The sequence below is a fragment of the Seriola lalandi genome, unplaced genomic scaffold, assembly GCF_002814215.2.
Source record: "Seriola lalandi dorsalis isolate HSWRI2012SDOR001 ecotype SW California unplaced genomic scaffold, Sedor1 jcf7180002054911, whole genome shotgun sequence".
NCBI classification, from domain to species: Eukaryota; Metazoa; Chordata; class Actinopteri; order Carangiformes; family Carangidae; genus Seriola; species Seriola lalandi.
In genome coordinates this window covers 170,207-189,408 of record NW_019525463.1, presented here as the reverse complement: position 1 = coordinate 189,408, position 19,202 = coordinate 170,207, and the positions used below count along the sequence as shown (strand labels likewise).

The window sequence follows — 19,202 nt, the reverse complement described above, 5'->3', positions numbered from 1 at the left end:
AGATTAAGTGGCTATTGACAGCAGTGCAAAGTGGCAAATTGACCGAGTTGGTGATATGTGTGAATAAGATGTGTGTAATTTGTTTTGCTGGAAAATATGAGGCACGGATGTCAGCGGGTCCAGGAACACTGTTGCACCACCAAGGACAACATTTTGATTTTGTTGTTTTCCACAATTACTGGAAAGAGAGGATGTTTTTTTGGGGGGTGAATGAGGTTGGATTTTAAATGAAATTTAGTTTTATTGTTTCATTACATTATGTGGCCATCTTCATTTGTGTCTCATCCTGGGGTAGCTGAAGCCTACATTTAACAGAGGGTAGGTAATTACTGGTACTTGTTGCCATAGCAGCAATTAGATTTTGCTTAGCCTTCATAGGGCTGATTGGGATGATTTATGCGTGCCATCCTTCAACAGATTTCTGTTTTGTGACTTCTTATCCCACAAATGGAATTTTCTCGCTTTCATTTCATATTCATTTGAAATTAAAACTTCCATCTCCTTTCCATTTCCTATGACTGTTTTATATTCCACTAGTCTAATCCAGGACATTAACGTTTTTCATTCGTGCTTGTGTGAGTGTGGAAAAGCATTGTCAGGGGTGTGACCTACAAACAGCACACAATATATTCTCTGTCTCGTGATGTGGAACAGTTCCTCTACTTCTATGAAATGGTAAAATTAGTCTCATCACAGAGAATGCACTTACAAACAGAATAAGCCACATTCATACTGGGCTCAAGAGGATTTTCATATTGCTATTTATCAGAGTCAATACTGCTGCAGCATAAAGCAATTTAATTATAGCTGCTGTGTTGAATTGTGCATACCTTACCTCCCTCTGATGAATGCCCTTTTTCAATGCCTCTCCCTCTTTGTTTCCCAAATTCACCCCCTATCTCTGACACACACACACACACACACACACACACACACACACGCACACACACATCCCTTACAGTGTATTTGACAAAAGACTAACAAGATTCATTTACAAAACAGTAGACGTACGCTCTCTGGTGGCATGTTCTGGGAAGTGCACTTTACAAAATACATAAGCCTATTTGAATCTCCACTTTGGAAGCTGAAATCCCTTATATGCTTATTATACTACTGCTTGAACTAGCCTACTGCTTGGACCTCTCTCTTTCATGTTTAAACCATCAAATCACATCTCTTACTTTGCTATTCTACTTTATTCCTTCTCCATAAATGGGTTGTATTCAACTCGTATATCAATTTCTTCCTCTTTTTACTGGCCATTTGTGTTAGTCCTATAAAAATGGATGGTTTATCTGTGTATAATTGTGTGTACATATCGCAGAAGGGCGTCCTATACCCATCTGTGACTCCATCAGCCAAGATGCCAAAACCGCACACATCATTAACCGTGGCTTATGTGTGCTGTTCTATCTACAGTGTGTGTACATTTGGTTGATTACACACACAATTGTGTACATACACATCTGACTTGCTGTAAACAAACAGTTTTTATTCAAGATTCAAGAGAACATTTAGATGACCACAGAATAGATGAACAGGCATTGGTCTAACACAAGGTTGCTTTTTCTGCTGCTGTCCCAGAGACCCACTATTAAGCAAAGCTTTAGCTAAACAAATTTACATGTTTTTCTTTGTATACATATGTATGCATATACCTCTAGGTATGCACACAGATATACATGTGTATATACTGTATATACAAAGACTTTCAGTTAGTCTCCTGCATAAAGTTTGTATCCCCCAAACTGTTGAAAAATCATTGCATGTAGATTGGTTTTTGATAAGAGTTTCTTGTATGCGTGCAATAAAAACAACTTCTGTCTGTTACAGTAAAATCAATTAAACAATTTTGAAAAGTTAAAATAGGATGCAGGATACAAAGTTTTTCAAGACACCAACAGTAGTCTGCATATTACCTACCATCTGAGCTGCACAGAAAAGTTAGAGTAATATTCTACTATACTTGTGTAATGACCCTCCAGAGTAGAAGGCAGTGTTTCCAGTGGGTCATCATGACCAGGAGCAGAGCAAGAAAAAACCCGGTCTAAAAATGGCGGCAGACAGGCAAGTCCAACAAACTGAACCTGACAAAGGCACCAACAATACACATTTTTTTTTCTTAAAAAAAATACACACATCAAATACAGTATACTGCCTTGCAAAGAGGCCATAAGAAAGAAAAAACATGAGAGTCAATATAAGAAACAAAGTTGCACTGTACATATGGAAAGCATAGACTATATCTCATCCGTCCACGCCTGTTGACCTCCCTTTGGAATGTTAGAAGGGATCATTTCTCTGGTGGTAAATGTAGACAGAACTTGAGAAAATGCATCTGGCACTGAAGGTTGCAAAAGACTCTCTTATTCAACAGGTGTATGCAGGAGGCAGTAGATTCCCACAATCCCCCTCACCGGTGATTTGCGTAAGACAGAGAGAAGGAGCTGAACAATAGTTGGTGGATGGAGAGTGTTAGACGAGACTCAGGATTAGCACCAACTTCAGAGGTTTTTGAATTGCGTGGCTCCGAGCACAGAAGGTGGGCCTGCGCGTGCTTGGTGATGAAGATGAAAAAATGTGATAATGAGATAATGGTGACGGTGTGTGGATGAATCAGAGACATGGATGAGCCTGAGGGCAGCAGAAGCATTGGTGGCATAGCATCAGTGACCCAGACCATCCATGCCCTCTACTGTCTGCTAAACAAATGAAGAGACTGGAGCCAAAATGTATTTCAATAGGCTTTCAGGGCTTTGAATTTCTGTGGTGTAAATGCATGATTTGTCTTTCTAGCAACCTACAGTTTAAAATATCTTGCCATTACAGAATATGGCCAATTTCTAACAAAATAATTAGGCGATAAGGCCTGGATAGATGGGAAAAATTCAATTCTTTTTATTGTGTTTTAAGGCTCAAAAGAATTAGGGTCAGCAGAGATGATTTTGTTTTTGTGCGAAATGGCATTCAAATGTCTCTAATATTTCATATTTCTCTGTAAGTCTATTCAAGTACTATTGGGGCCAGGTCTACAGACAAAGCATCAGGGGTTAAACTGGGAGCAGAGCAGGACAGAAACCAGCAGCCGACCAACACACAGTGAAATTACAGAATCATCAGATTTTATTTGGTTCAGAAAGTGACAAAAACCTTTGTTTTTTTTTTTTACGGTGAGCTGAGCAAGCCCGCCTCTCCTTATTGTGGTGGAACGAATCCCAATTTAACCCCTGGATTTACATTCATGTGAACATGATAGCATATAACAGACAGTGACAAGACAGTCAAAAATGTTGCAAGGCTTCATGCAGTGCTACCTCATAAGATTTACATTGATTCTACTGTTGAGAGGAAAATCATTTAAGCATTTCTAATCATTGCACAATGGTTCGTTGTGACTCTATTGACCATAAAGTAAGTGTATCCATCTTATTTAAAAAATACAAAAGCTGTGATCTTCATGTACATGTGTCACATACAGCATCTATGAGAAGCTAATGCAGTTTGCAACATGGTCAGTGTTCGAATTTGCCTCTTGTTTGCGTGCTGTAGATTTTTTTTTTAAACTTAAAAGGAGCTATTTGTAAGTTTTGCTATTGCTACATAATAAACATTTTTAGGTTTTTATTTATTTAGGTTTTTATTTACCAATCTAGAAGAAACATTGCAAGTTCAGCATCAAACTTAATTCTTTCACTCAAGGAAAGCAATCCTCAAGTTTCACTTCTATTTATATCACTTATTTTCTTCTACTGAAATTAGCATAACCCAGTCGGGCTATCTTCTCACTTTACGATACAGAGTCTGTAGCGTCCAGGCTACCCTGAAGAAGTAACGCTTCTCAGAGTTTATTCTAACCTCTTGTATTAAAAACGCAACGATGGCTGAAACTCTTGGCAAGACTGGTAAGTAAACAGCTGTTAATGCTAACGTTGGCTATGTAGCAACAGCAAAACTTGCAAATAGTTCCTTCAAAGGGGCTATTTGTAAGTTTTCTCTGCCACCAAATGTGGTTTCTTGCTGGCATCAAGTAGTGGTAATAGTCGCTTGGCAAGAGCGCTGGCCATCGTTGCGTTTACAAGACAAGAGGTTATAATACGCCCTCTGGGCAGCACTACTTCTTCTTCTGGTTAGCATGTTAACTTCAGGAGAAGAAAAGACAAGAGTTGGCTGACATTGGCATTGCTTTCCACCGCTGGAGACAGCTGTTGGTGGGTAAAGGGATGAAGTTTGATGCTGAACTCGCAATGTTTCTTCTAGACTGGTGAGTCAACTGTTAACGCTGGCTATGTAGCAATAGCAAAACTTACAAATAGCCCCTTTAATGCATATCTCTAACACTGCCAATTATATTTACTTTTACTGATACAAAGACTTGTGTGACCAAAGATATGAGCACATATGAGTCTAAGAAAGCACAGACACTTGTAATGATTGTAACGCAAATCTGGTAGAGCTTACAAGCTTACATGCAGTTAATGGTTAGCGATGATATAGAGAACCAAAAACAATAAATACATTGTATAAAACATAATTTCATATCAATATATTAAAATACTATTTAAAATAATATCTTAGACAATATTGCAATATGAAATTGACTGATAAATAGTTGGTAGGCCTACACAGAGAAATATATATATTTAAGTGTCTGTGTCCTTCATAGTTTGCTGTTTTGACTTAAATGATTTAAAGTTTCCAGATTTCCCCCAGTGGGTAGCAGTACAGTCCAGAGAGCTAATACATTTTCTTTTTTTCCAACAATAATAACAATGAACTTACAGTACACAGTCCCATAATAAAGATATACATACTGAATACAATATAAATGTCAAGACAGAAAAATAGAAAAATATCAATAGAAACCAAAAGTCAAATACACATCAGAGAAAGTATACAGAGTAAAGTGTACTTATGAGTCTTTGTGGTTCTTGTTGTTGTAGCTGGAGCTTGTATTGGCTCTCATTGTTGGTATATTGGCTGTGTACTTCGGCTTTTGTTTTTTTCCAGTCCTGACACACATACACACAAACACACACACTCCCACACAGACACAAAGTTACACACATCTGCAAATACAGACACATGCAATGGCACACATGCCTACACAGGTGCAGGTGTGTACTCATCCATACACACACACACACACACACACCCACACCCGCATTCACATACACAGCTCACATGACCGTGCAGCATTTGCAGGTCTGTTTCTTCTCCTTTTCCTTCTCTCCCTCCTCCCCGCCTCCGTTGGCCTTTTCCTTCTCTGCCATGCTCCCGTTGGGTGGAGCCTGCTCCTCTGTGGCTGCCTCTCCTCCAGCTTTCCCCTCCCCATCTTCGATCACAACAAACTCAGCCTTTACGTTGCCGTCCACCCCTTCCATTCCCAGGGCTTTGTGGGTCTCCTGCTCCTCTTCAACGGTCTTGTAGCCCATGAACACCAAGGTGACGGGGTTGTCTGCGCTAGCTTGGTCAGGACTGGGACCCAGCAGCTTGGCTTCAATCCCTGTCACCTCTCTCTTTGGGGTCTGACCAGAGGTCTGCACTACTCCATTTTCACCTATAGGGAGCACCAGAGTACCATTGTGAGGATAGGAGAGTACAGAAGGAAAGAGGGTGGTCAGGGTAAGTCAGAGAGACAAAGAAAGATAGAAGGAAATATTGTTTTAATGACCTCCGGCAGAGAGAAACAAGTTAAAATGGCTGATAAAGAGGCCATTATTAGCTCAATTTCTCTTTTTGAAACTGGTGTTCAGGCTGCGTTGCCATGGTTTCCTGTGTGATCATACGTTGCCGTGGATACCAAACTTACCTCCATTTTCTTTGGCCACACCCTTATTGGCTGGCTCGCCTGTCTCCAGTTCTTCAATCTCCTGCTCCAGCCTGGCTCAGGAACACACACACATGAAAATGAATTATTGATATTATTATTTTAAATTAGCATGGAATCCCTCTACAACACAGAGATTATACTGTCATATATACACCTTGAGTCTACAAATGAAACAAATAATGAACAAGACACGTTTACTTGAATATTTTATCTAGTCGACCATGTTATGAACCATGCCCTTAAACCATTAGAAAATCCCATTCCAAGTGAAAGACAATATTAAAATGTAAAAACAATACAGATGAGTTGTTCATATGCTATCTACTTGTGCTTGCATTTGGCACTGAGCAATACACACATAAAGAAATGAAAAAATTGCAATTACTGGTAGTCATAGTATCCGGTTGAAATTGAATTTCTTGAGATTTGTCTCAGTCTGGACACTGAAATTGGATTACATCAGTTGTAGTGCAATGCCCATGACATCAGAAGCCCCATCAGCCCTGTTTGCTGCAGTTGCTACAGACATCATTCACCTCTGTCTCTAATGTTGTCTAGTGTGACACAAGAGTTCTACTCCATTATTAATATAGCTTTGGCTTGAAGAATGAGATAATACAGATTTATTCTTCCTACTATTACAGTTTTTCATTAGAACTGGAAAAATGCACCACTGGAGAGCAAATGAACCCATGCCTACATTTTCACCACAACAACCACACATAATTGACAAGTTCATTTGCAAATAAAACAATGTTCTTGATGGTCTGTTTCAAAGATCGGACTTGGAGAAGTTTTAAGAGGCTGACCTGAGGATGACCTGCTCCAGAAGTTTGGTCTTCACCTCGTCCTCTTGGAGACGCTTCTGAGTCTCCTCCTCTGCTGGAGCTCCATCTAACAACCAGCGCTCCCTCAGTGCCTTCGACTGAAAGGGGAAATATGAGTAGATTAAGTCAGTTTTCCATTAAAAAAACATTGGTGATACTGGTAAAAAAGAGGAAAACATTTTTACTGTAAATGCTCTTGAAATCTCTATGTGTTTGGTGTATGAGTGTGTATCTGTGCTGTAATGAAAGGCTCTTATAGAGGACCTTTCATCATGTGTCTTTCATTAGGAGCAGCTGATTAATTCATTAGCAGAACTTCAAACCTCCCAGAATGCTCCATGTTATCACCCTTTTTCATTTGGACATCAGTGCAGTTTCTTTCAGAAGAGATTAGTGAGACTTTCACTGAGCGCGAGCAACAATCCCTTTAGCTAATCTACAACAAAAATCTACCGGGCAAGCGTGTCCACTGCTTCTCTGCTGACTGCTGCCACTCAGTGATTCTGTCACACACTTCAACTGCTGCCAACTTGTTGTTGCCAAGTGGACTATGGCACCCAGCCAGAGCATCAAGGCTTCTGGCACTGAACAGAAAAAAAAGTCAAACTAAGATATAATTCTCTTATTATACTCATCTGAGCATGGGATTGGAAATCTAGATAAATCACTCAAAAACAACAACAAAATAGTTCTAATCTTAAACCACATCAAACATTTCCTGGAGCTTGACAATGAATATGAGAATATCTTTACAGACAAGCCGAGAGCACAAACTGTGGCTAGATTTAATCATTGCAAACTGTTAGCCATATCATAATTACTGTAGATAAAGTTAATTCTAGGGCAAGATAATTAAAAACACACATTAATTGAAATAAATAACACAGAAATAAAATCTTTTGTTCTATTATTCATTTTACTCTTTACTTTTCTCTTGCCTTCCACTGCTTTCTCTCTATTTCAATCCATGTTTATTTCCTCTATTAATTTCCAAACACCCCTGTATCCCTTATCTTGCCTCCCCATCCTCATTCCCTCCTGTAGATAAGCTATAATATCAAAGCAAATACTTGGCATGCTTTGAGGTAAATATAACAGTGTGTCCTACTCGCAGCTGTTAGACCATGCAGTGAAAGACAACCCTGCCTGGCCATATGGGAAAGTGCAAGAAAAAGCTCTTGTTTTCACGAGTTGGACTGAAAATCTGGACCTGTGCTTGATGTGAATTCCTCTCCAGTGATGCAACAAAAATTTCTACAGAAAAACTCCCCCCACTTTTTTTTCTCCTCTCCCCTCTCGACCCCCACTCCTTCCTCTTTCTTGCATGCATCTTTCTCAATCATGAAGTTCATGAACTCCAATTAAGTTGTAAATGTCATGGTGTATCTCCATCAATTCCACTTATGTTTATGTGTTTGTATGTGTTAAAGTCTGTTGAAACTCTTACTTTCCCCACTGAGCAATTTAGCTCCAGACACCCAGCTGCACGGAGCTTTACAGCACACACACTCACACGGTGTAATTCAACACTCTTCATAAACTGGCCCTGCATGGTCTCTTGGGTACTGAATCTAACCCTACTTCCCTCTCTCTCTCTCTCTCTCTTGCTTTCAGTCTTGCTCACTCTCTTGCCACACCTTACTACCCCAATGCCTGACATCACTAATGTACTCACTCATGCGCACACAAACGTGCGCGCACACACACACACACACACACACACACACACACACACACACACCAGTCTGCACGGACAGTTGTAAAGCTGTAGCGCTGAAGCTACGTCTCTCTCTCCATTGTTCTTTGGAGTAAAAAGCTGCTAACGAAGCAGACAAAGGGCGGAACTGTGACACACACGCACACACACACGCGCGCGCACACACACACACACACACACACCCACCCACCCAAATGTACTGAGCAGCTGTAGGGAGAAGAGGTTCATTTCAAAGTTCATCTAGTATCTCTCCTTGTACAAAGTGTGATGGCAAAACTTCAAAATAAAGTTTATGCAGTCCTTCTTAGTCTTATTATTTTGTCAACCACAGCGTTGAAAATTTGTTTTTAAAAGTTTTGGGTTTGACGTTTTAAGAAATATGATAATTTGCTTTCTAGCCATGAGTTAGAAACCACTTCCATGCCAGTATGGTAAACATCAAGCTAAAGCCAGGAGATGTGTTTCGCAGACTAGCAACAGTTGAAGGTCAGATAATCCACAACGTGTTGATTTTCCACTTCGGGTTTGTGCAGAATAAGCAAACAAGATATTATTTAGAGGTGTTGGAAGTTGGATTTTGTTGTCTCAGGCTAACTGTTTCACTGTTTCTGGTCTTTATGCTAAGCTAAGCTAAGCTAAACTAAGCTAAGCTAAGATAAGCTAACCGGCCACTTGCTCTACCTTCATATTTCTCATACAGCCGTCAGAGTGGTGTCAATCCTCTCATCTAACTCTCTGCAAAAAAAGCAAATATGCGTATAACACTCTTTAAACTGTGTGTTTCCCATATTTAGAGAACATGACATTGACATTCAGAGGTTTTAATTAAAGGGGCTCCTGCTTGCATAATCATATCTGCCATGGCTCGCTAATTAAAAACAGAACTCCTTCTAATGCTTTCTGTGTTCACAACATCGCATTACCTCATCTCTCCATCTTGTCAGCACAGTGAGTGTGAGTCAGTGTGTGAGTCTGTGTGTCTGTGTGTGTGTGTGTATGATCCTGTATTAGTGTGATTTAATGGTGGGCCAGGTACACTGTTATAAAAATGTGGTGTGTAAACTGAGACATTTATTGGGTTTTCCACATGAATGCTGCCTCTGGAAAAGAAATACTTGCTTCAGTTTGCACAAAGAGCCTTCTAATGCTCCTGTACAGCATGATTACACTTCCCCTCTGTGTGTCTGTGTCTATGTGTGTATGTGTGTGTGTGTGTGTGTGTGTGTGAGACGAAAGCGGGGTGCGGTGGGTGTAAGAGCGGTTTCCTGTTGGTGGGAGTGGGACAAAAATCTGTTTCCTCTGCCAAAGCCCACCGCATTGTCTGAGGCTTCTGTGTTCTTTTATGAAGCGGCGCACGCAAAAATGATCACACACACACATACACACACGCAGATACCCATTTACAAAGGTTTGCTCTGAAAATAGAAAAAGTGGGAGCAGGCAAGGCCAGTTGCACAGGTCACAAGCACTTTTGCCACAAATGCGCAGGCGCATACGCACCGCAACCTTTGCTCTTATCTGTGACCTGCTGAATGGTGTGCGGCTGAAATAGCTTTGATAATGCTGACACATACGCTGACAAAAGCCTTGGCTCTGATATAATGAGTGTGTGTCCGAATGCATGCAGGTTTGAATGTGTGTGTGTTTTAGGGAGTGTGTGTGTGTGTGTGCGTGTATAAACAGCATGTGGAGGGGCTGCCGGAGTTATCTGCTGTCCATTCTGAACATTCCGTGACAGCAGCAGTTAGGGAGTATCTCACTTTGTTGGTCTGATATTTTTGAAAAGAATCACAGAGTTTAATATTGTTGCATGGGTGTCAAAACGTTGCTCACACATAGGGCATGATTCCCGAAAACACAGGACTGACCCTCAGTTTGTTTCAAGTTAAAGTAAGGGTTAGGGAGAGATTGCTGGTGGTGGTTCAGGTTACACTCGGCTAAGAATTTTATTTATAAATACATTAATCTTATCAGTGCAATGGCTCCAGTACATTTAAAATAAAGTTGAGGTGCTGAGGTGGAAATATGCGAGCTCACTTGCTGCACATGAGGTCTGCCGCTTTCCCCAGATGGTGGAATTTGGGAGTCAAGGTGAGGATGATGGTGAAAAAAAAGATCCAAAACAAAGACAACACAAGCTACATCTAAGATTATGTGATGTTATCCATCCATCCATCCATCCATCCATCCATCCATCCATCCATCCATCCATCCATCCATCCATCCATCCCATACATCTCAAATAGCAACCCATCACACCCTTCAAATTGTGTGTATACAAGTACTGCCATGACAATGAATATAGTGCAGGCACTCCATTGCATTCATGTTGCTATAAAGTTCTTGAGGTGTTGTGCTTTAAACTCAAGCTGTGTGATGTAAAAAAAAAATTGCTACATTGTTTTTCATTCATAGCCTGAATCAGGGAACTGGGGAAGGATTTCTCTCCTGGAACTGACTCATAGTGATGTCAGTATCCGCCTACCTAAGGTGGAAATAATAGGTAAACCGGAAACATGTGTAGGTAGACCGCTTCTAAGCACATAAAAGTAAGTAAAAGAAAGGTGTTGGCGTATTGGAGGGCAGGAAGTAAGACTATGCAAAGATCTGTTGAGCACACTGTGGAGATTAAAGCCCAAAACAGGGAGACGTTTTGGTCTCAAAGCTGTAAGATAACCTGTGAGAACACACCATAGATATATTTTTAATCTCTGCGGTCTATTGCCTGCTTAAATTGCAAAGTACAGTAAGGCTAACCCACTAACTAAAACATTTTTTTTTTTTATATTTGTGTCTTCTTTTCAAAACATGTAACATAATTACAGCTAGAGCAAATGGGGCATGTGCAAAATGTGTGTGCATGTAGAAGTGTATGTATGTATGTATGTGTGTACCTTGAGATGCTGGAGTTGCCGTCGGTCATCATCCAGCTGCCTCCTCTTGTTTTCAATCTCTGTCTGCTTCTTCCTTTTCTCCTGTTACCACACAGACACATTATGAAGGAGGCATTCAAGGGTTAAAACTGAAACTCAGGTATCAAAACATTTTGAATATTACCAAGCCATAGCCTTTAAAGGTAGTGCTGATGATTCAATGGCAATCTTTAATGACAGCGGCGTATGTGTAAGTCACTGTAATTGTGAATGCAGGAGAGAGACAACAAGACAGACAGACATAGCAGTTGGTGTATAGTTACAGTATGTACTGTATATTCATAGCACACAACTGCGTGAAGTACCTTCTATACAGACCAGGCCAGTGGAGACATATTTTAATGATTCAACATTTCAGGATATCCAGATAGAGCTTTGATTTGGAATTACTGGGCTGTGAAACTTTGCATAAACCAAATTCAAAGGTGTTTTAGTCACTATGTCTGACACAAGTTATAAATGTTTGGTAAAATAAAAAAACAGTTTCCAATTCGATATATCACAATATATGTATATATTGTTATTCAAAAACAAAATGAAGATAAAACAGACTAAAGGATGAAAGGCCAATGGAGACAGAGCAAGGGGAACAGAGACGCTGAGAGACATAAGGACAGGCATTGAGCTGTAGATTCTGCATTAGCTGTCGATATCTGCTAATGGGTGAAAGAGATGGGATCTAAAAGGTTGAATCATTAAGACTCGCAGTCATATTCCTTCTAAAGCCAACAGTGTGCCCTGATGTGCACTTTGTATGTGTCTAGAATGTGTGTGTGTGCGTGTGTGTGTGTGTGTGTGTGTGTGTGTGTGTGTGTATGGAAGAGAAAGGGAGGGACAGAAATGTATGTATGTAGAAATAACTTACAGCGATGGCCTGGAGTCTCTCCTCTTGTGACACCTCAGCCATCCTGATGGAGAGAGAGAGAGAGAGAGAGAGAGAGAGAGAGAGAGAGAGAGAGTTACAGCCACACATGACCACTGACATCAGACATTACATACAAACAACTTTCCTTAACTGTAGCATTCATTTACCAGCCGTTTACCTTCCAACGACTTCCCAGTGACTGAGGTTAAATATCTGTCTGTTTACACTAAATCAGTATCTCTTTCCTCTCAGGGAGCGTCACTGAAGGCATGCTAATGCGCTAGCAGGGCGCTGCTGGAGATTCCTGCTCTAATAGGTTCCAGACCAGAGCTCCAGGATGGAGGATGGACGGAAGCAGAGCTGAAGCCAGAGGGGAAGGACTGAGACTGTTGGGACAAAGCTATCACTATATCGAGCTCCTAAAAAGGCCATATATCTAAGTTTCATATTCTTCTCTGTAAATGACTGATATTATCTGGTCCCCAAGACCAAGTCAAACATCAGGCAGGGGCTGGCATATCATCTGAGCTGACTTTCCTATAGAAAAGGAATGTTATGTTTTGCAGGAATGTATATACGTATGTATATAAGGCTCAAGATACAGTGTCTTTCAACAGAACTATGTGTTCTTAGTTGTATACTTGCACTGTAATACATTACATAATACTATATGTGACCTTTTCCAACTAAACATGAGATTTGTCAGCTGACAAAAAAAAAAGGGTTGGTAAGTGTTTGTGGTCTTGTCTCTGATAACTGTGTGCCTGAACACGTGTGCAGTCCCTCTCTTTCATTTTAAAAATAAACCAGATGAAATTCTTGTTTTGTAACTCTGAAACAATTTGGCTGGTAATCTCTGTTGATTAACAGCAAATTAAGCGCCAACTATTTTTTCAACTAAATTTTTGATAACTGAACAATCATTGAATTCTGTTTTCAAGCACAAATGTCAAACACAAATATCATAATTCCAGCTTCTAAAATGCAGAGATTTGCTGCTTTTGTTTGTTGTGATGGGGATTCTCCACTGTCTTCTTTAATTGATTACTTGAGAAAAAATGAATAATGAATACAGCTGCCATCCTAATTACGACATCACAGTATCACGATTGGAAATTCATTACCTGTGAAACCATGTTATGTGCAAGTTTCAAATAAAGGTGAGATTGTCACTTGATAGATTTAATTGAGTGGAAAAGGTGAAATAATAAAAACATAAAAATATTAAGGGTGATGTGTCCCCATCTTCACATAAAATTACACCATTATTATTTTTAATAGCAATAACCTCTGGAGACCTTATAGTCAAAGAAATGTTACCCTAAAATCAAGACACTTACAAATACACAAATTTGGTATCAAACTGTCAAATACTCAAGTCCAGAAAAGAAGAGGACCTCTCTGACTCTGCCTAGAGTCTCAGGTTGCTTGTCGTACAGCCCCTCACACTGTTTTGTGTCTGTAAAAACACTGTTTTTACTCTCTCCCACTCTTTTCCAGTCCAAACTGAAACTGCATCACTACACATATGGGATCCTCATTTCTCTGCACGAGTCCAAAAGTCTTACAAAAGTACTATGACAAAACATCTACATCTATATCGCTCTCCACCGACTGCTCTCCAGTGCCAGTAAAATGTGTTTAACACGTTTGTGTCACTCACTCTGATGAGTGGCCAGGACCCCCACTGTCACCATGTGAATTCGCTTGCATCATTTCCCAACCAAATCCTCACAAAGCTTGTATTGTGAGAAAAAAAAAAAAAAAAAAAAACTTGCAGCATATCAACAGACCACATCACTTCTATCACACCCTTGCAGGTCTGATTGCTACAGTTTTTATTTCCCATACGAAAGGCATGCAGTGCAACAACACTGGCCCCTCTCAAAACATAAAGAAACATACATTTTCTTTCATGCTTGTTAGTCCACTGTCCAAATCAATGAAGCTGTAGGACTTCCAGAAAAGCTCAGGGGTGTATTATATTAGGGTTAATCTGTGACACGCATAGTTCATGCGCACATTTTTTTGGCTTTTCTGCATATGTACACGTACATACATTCTCACACCACACTGCTCTAACGTCACCATCACATGGAGAGCCTTTAGAGGAAAAGTGAAACCACAATCATCTGATCAACCCACTGAGTACACCAACACACACACACGCGCGCACACACACGTACGCATGCGCGCGCGCACACACACACACACTGTCTAGACACATTCTTTCTAATTTTCGCCTTTCCCAGCACAAACAGGAAGAATGAAAAGACATGCGGAGATGCACTGAGTAAAATCAGGATGAATAAGACCAGTAAAATGAAAAATAAAATGCACCTTGACTAATAACAATCAATAACAAAATAAGGCTCCTGCTCCCATTTCAGAGTACATTAAGTTGTGAAGACATTATTCAGATACTATTTATGTTTTTGTTGCTGACAGCGTTTTATAGCCAATTTTCTGACTAAGTCTCCTTCCCATCCCAGCCCTCAGGTTACAGTGGAAGCAGGGCAGTTAGCTGACTGTGCATCTGGGAACTCATCTGGATCAGTTCATCAGGCCTGGAGGCACCAACTGAACTCTGTTGTTATTAAATGACTGACCATCCTGACCTAGGAAAGGTCTGCCTGAGCATGAGCAGAGACAAGGCAGGACTCACCCACAGCTGACAGGAGACTGGAGGCACGGCTGGAACAAGTTATATGTAATTCTATTAATGTCAGCTATCTCTATTGGATACATCAGTTGTGAAAAAATGCCCTGAATAAACCAGCATACACTTATATATCTGAACTTGCTCACTCTACCGAAAAGTTTGTTGGAAACAGCTTACATGCAAAACTTTCCATTATAATAACTTGAAAGTAATGAATGCACCTAACACAAAAGAAGAGTGTCACCCTCAAAGACCCTCAACTGACTGGAAATTTCAAAACTTAAAGGGGCCAGTATTTTCTAAATGTGGTCTCTTGCCGGGAGCAGGTGGTGGGGATTTTTGCTTGACGAGCTTTGGCCATCGTTATGTTTACAAGACAAGACGTTATAATACGTCCTCTGAGCAGCGCCACATCTTCAGGGCAGGTGACGAGACAGGCTGGGGCTAGCTAGTTAGCATGCCGACTTCAGTAGAGAAAAACATGTGATGGAGGCAAGAGTTAACGTTGGTGTTGCTTTCCACCTCTTGAGACAGCTCTGGGCCAATAAAGGAATGAAGTTTAATGCTGAACTCGCAATGTTTCTTCTAGACCAGTAAGTAAACAGCTGTTAATGCTAACGTTAGCTTTGTAGCTATGGAGTCATAGGAGTGCCATTAAAAAGTATATATCTGTGAAAGAATAACAAAATAAATGTGGAAATATAAACAGAAATTAATGTAAGAATAAATAAGTTTAAAAAAAAGCTTTGATACCAGGGCTGATGCAATACCTGAGTTTTAGGGTGAGTAACAAACAATACTTTTTTAACACCTTACTTTACACCATATCTTTATTCAAACACCCTTTTTCCCATTTAACAAAATAAAGTAAACCCCTCGAATTGATTAATGTGTAATTTAGTCTTATGAGATCTTTGCCTACATGAAACAGTCTAAGATCATCAGTACATATGATCCTGAAAGTCCATCCTTGATTTTGTTTTAGTTGCTGTCGTCCCATTTCCACATGTCACATGGCAACAACTGAACAACCTCTATTGAAAGCTTTGCCAAGAGCTAGTTAGTGGACCTTAAAATCAAAAAAGTTTTACATAAGGAATGGAAGTGCCCACTGCTCATGCCTACTGAAAACAAATAATGGAAAATCTTCACATGTGGCTCTGTGAGTTGTGACCACAACTACCCAGTTCATGCCAGAGTTAACAGTGGAAGTCCATTGGACCAGCTGGGAGTTAAATGCTCAGATTTTCCAAGCCTGGTCCCACCATTCAAAGCTGAATTTCAATGCCAGCTCTGCCTCTCTAACCTCTAGGCTACTGTCGTGATGAATTTTTAAAATGTATTGGGAAGAAATATGTCCACCTTGTTGGAACATTGCGGGCCTTTGTCCTGCTGCCTCATAAATTATGGACAAATGGGGACAAAGGAAAGACACACACAGACAAGCATTTTTGCAGCATAGTTAGAAGAGTAATTACATCTATGACCGAGAAAGGAAGACATCCAGGGAGGCAGCCAGTCGCTCACAGACAGGCCAGGAGAGACATACTAAGACAGACAAATATAACAGAATAATAAAATCAGTCAGACAGGACTGTGAGAGGCAGTGGTGTTTGCCGGCAGACTTGCACAAAAACAATACATTAAGACTAGGGATGTTTTTAGCAAAATGTCAAGGCAGGTGGATGACAGAAGAAGTCAGGGAAACAGATTTAATGACCAGCCCTATTCCCTGTTGAGTGCACTGCTCTTGTAGCATTTCCAGGAACACATTAACTGCCCGCATAGAGCACCAGCATCCTCTTCTAATAGCATTGTGCTCATGGTCCTCTGGCACCAGCAGTCACTTTACACACTCTCTATCTGCACTGAAATGCCCTACAAGTGATTACCTTAATGCCTATGGAGCTAAATGAATAATAATCCTGCTGAGCATCTTTGTTTAGGGATATCATGTTGGCCTAAAGCCCACCCCGGATTAAAAAAAAAAAACTCTCCTTTCCGAGGTGAGAAGGAATGGTTTTCCTTCCGCTGAATTGGCAGGATTCACCAAACCCAAACTTAGATGCAGCCCTCCCATAATAAACACTGCTGGTTTTGGTTAATCATAGCATCACACTTACGCCTCTCATTGTTCAAAATTATTGTGCTGTGAGAAAAACATCACTTTGGAAACCTTTTTAAGCCACTTTTGTAAAGTAACCAAGTCTGCTACAGCCAGTTGCACTAACATGGTTCAGAAACATAGTATTCATTATTTACGCTACACAGTCCGGCAGAGAAAAGGTCAGCAAGTACATGCTGTACTGATCTGTACATGAGACTCCAGGACAGCCACGGGCCGTCCATCAGTGTGTCTATCTGTCGGCAGCAGTGGCAGATTACACCAGGTCTCATCACCACTAATCTAGGATTATCTTAAACAAACACCACAACAACAACCTGGAACTAGTCACTGCAACACTCTGATTCTGATCCTGCCTCCCACGCTCACACGTACTCTACTGCAGGGTTTATTTCTGCTTAGATAGTAAACACTTCGATGCACAATGCCTGAACTGACTCTACACCTACAGCATTGCAACCATATGGGATGTCCCTCCGCTTGACAAAAAAGAATGACTAACAAAATCATGAAAAAAGAAAAGAAAAATATATGAATTTTCACAAGAAGAGCTATTAAGCTAAATGAATTTTTAAGGAATAATTCTTGCAATATTTTATATTTTTCTTACTGTCAACAAATTCAATGGAAAGACCTAAATCAGCAATGTATTTCTCCTACTGACAAGTATTGTCTGTGTAGCCAAAGCCTGATCCTCCATTTTTGTCCCAAAAAAACAATGAGCCATCGTCTTGCACTGGGTGACATGTTCCTTCATTATACTGAGCATGGAAACTGCAATTTATTATTTTTTTTGAGTCTATCCCATATACACCAACTTGCCCTCACTAGCTCACCAAATCTGTCACGGGAAAACAGTCCTCATCAAATACACCATTTACTCCTGTTGAAGTAACAACTGCCAAAAACTACAGTACAAAATTATTTCGTATTGATAAAAAAAAAAGTACGTACTGGTGACCTGTTTTTAAAGATAAGAGATTGATTAGGAAAAAGTGGGCCCGGGCTGGGGAAGTTGTAAAGTAGTGAGAGACGTACAAACAGATTATTGGCTTTGTTGACTATAACAAAAATATGGAATATTTACAGACGCATCCTATAGAACAAATTACATTGCTGTACTTCAAACTGATCTGAATACCGAATGAGAACCCGAATCTGAAACATCTGTGCTCCACACACTGGATATGGAGAACTGTTGGAGGCTTGTTGGCCAATTAGAGATGTTGTTAAACCAGAGAGGCAATCAGCCAGAGTGAGAGGTTTGTTATCAAACCAACAAAGTGGAGGAGACATGCAGCCAACTGCAGAAAACTGAGAGATATCGAGAGAAGAATCATGCTAGTTGATATTACCCATGCTCCCTAATGGCCTGTGGCAGCTGCGTTTCACAGAAAAGTTACAGCAAAAAAAGTTGAAAACAGCCTCTAATGGTTCTAGTTATACAATGCTGGCAGCATGTACAGTCTAATAACCTAATAACTGCCTTCTGAAAAGGAAATGTGTTCATTCAGGTGTTCATTTTTGAACAGCCAGAACCTTTTAACTGATATTATGCAGCCATAATGAAACACCTCAGCACACTCAGAAAAACTAACTCTTGTGTGGAGATTAGATGAAACGGAGAGGCATGGAAAACATTCACTGACTAATTACTAGACTTATTATTGCTTACTCATAAATCTGGAAAGATCCCAGATGTGTAGATTTACGGCTACTCTTGAATTGAATAGCATGTACAGACACACACATGCACGCACGCACGCACGCACCAAAATAACACTCTCCTCTTCAGAAAGAATGATGACTATGAAAATGACTCTTGAGCTTAATGACCCAGGCCCTGCATTACAAAACTGAGAGACTCTGGAAAAGGAAACTAATCCCAAATCCCCTTCACACTCACTGTGTTGGAGTGGCACTTATTTCTCCTTCTCTCTACTCCCCACTTCCACGGCTTCCTTCCCTTAGGCCAAAAGCGCACAGGGACAACAAAACTCCTCCCTGCCTTTCTGCCCCGGCCACACACACACACACACACACACACACACACGTACGCTAGTCCCAGGCCAGCGTGCACACCATGACTCCTCCACCACCACAAACACCACACACACAGCTCTGCATCCTTCTATCTGAGGGACAACACAAATTGTGCCAAACATAAACTGTGTGGTGCCAATAAAAACTGGAGGAAGTCCACTGAGATCACATGTTAGTATTCTAGGCGTAAGAGGGTAAAA

At 40.5% G+C, this 19,202-nt stretch overlaps 1 protein-coding gene across 1 annotated transcript in view; it reads right to left on the bottom strand.

Moving 5' to 3' along the window:
* Positions 1 to 1,471: 1,471 nt before the first annotated feature.
* palm1b (paralemmin 1b) overlaps positions 1,472 to 19,202 on the bottom strand; it is a 24,621-nt gene continuing 6,890 nt past the window's right edge. Inside the window, exons 2-6 of the mRNA XM_023430737.2 lie at positions 12,173 to 12,215; positions 11,269 to 11,349; positions 6,640 to 6,755; positions 5,810 to 5,880; positions 1,472 to 5,557 (exon numbers count right to left, since the gene is read on the bottom strand). Of these exons, the coding sequence (XP_023286505.1) occupies positions 5,178 to 5,557; positions 5,810 to 5,880; positions 6,640 to 6,755; positions 11,269 to 11,349; positions 12,173 to 12,214 (690 nt within the window). The 5' untranslated portion in view covers position 12,215 and the 3' untranslated portion in view covers positions 1,472 to 5,177. The remainder of the gene's footprint in view (positions 5,558 to 5,809; positions 5,881 to 6,639; positions 6,756 to 11,268; positions 11,350 to 12,172; positions 12,216 to 19,202) is intronic.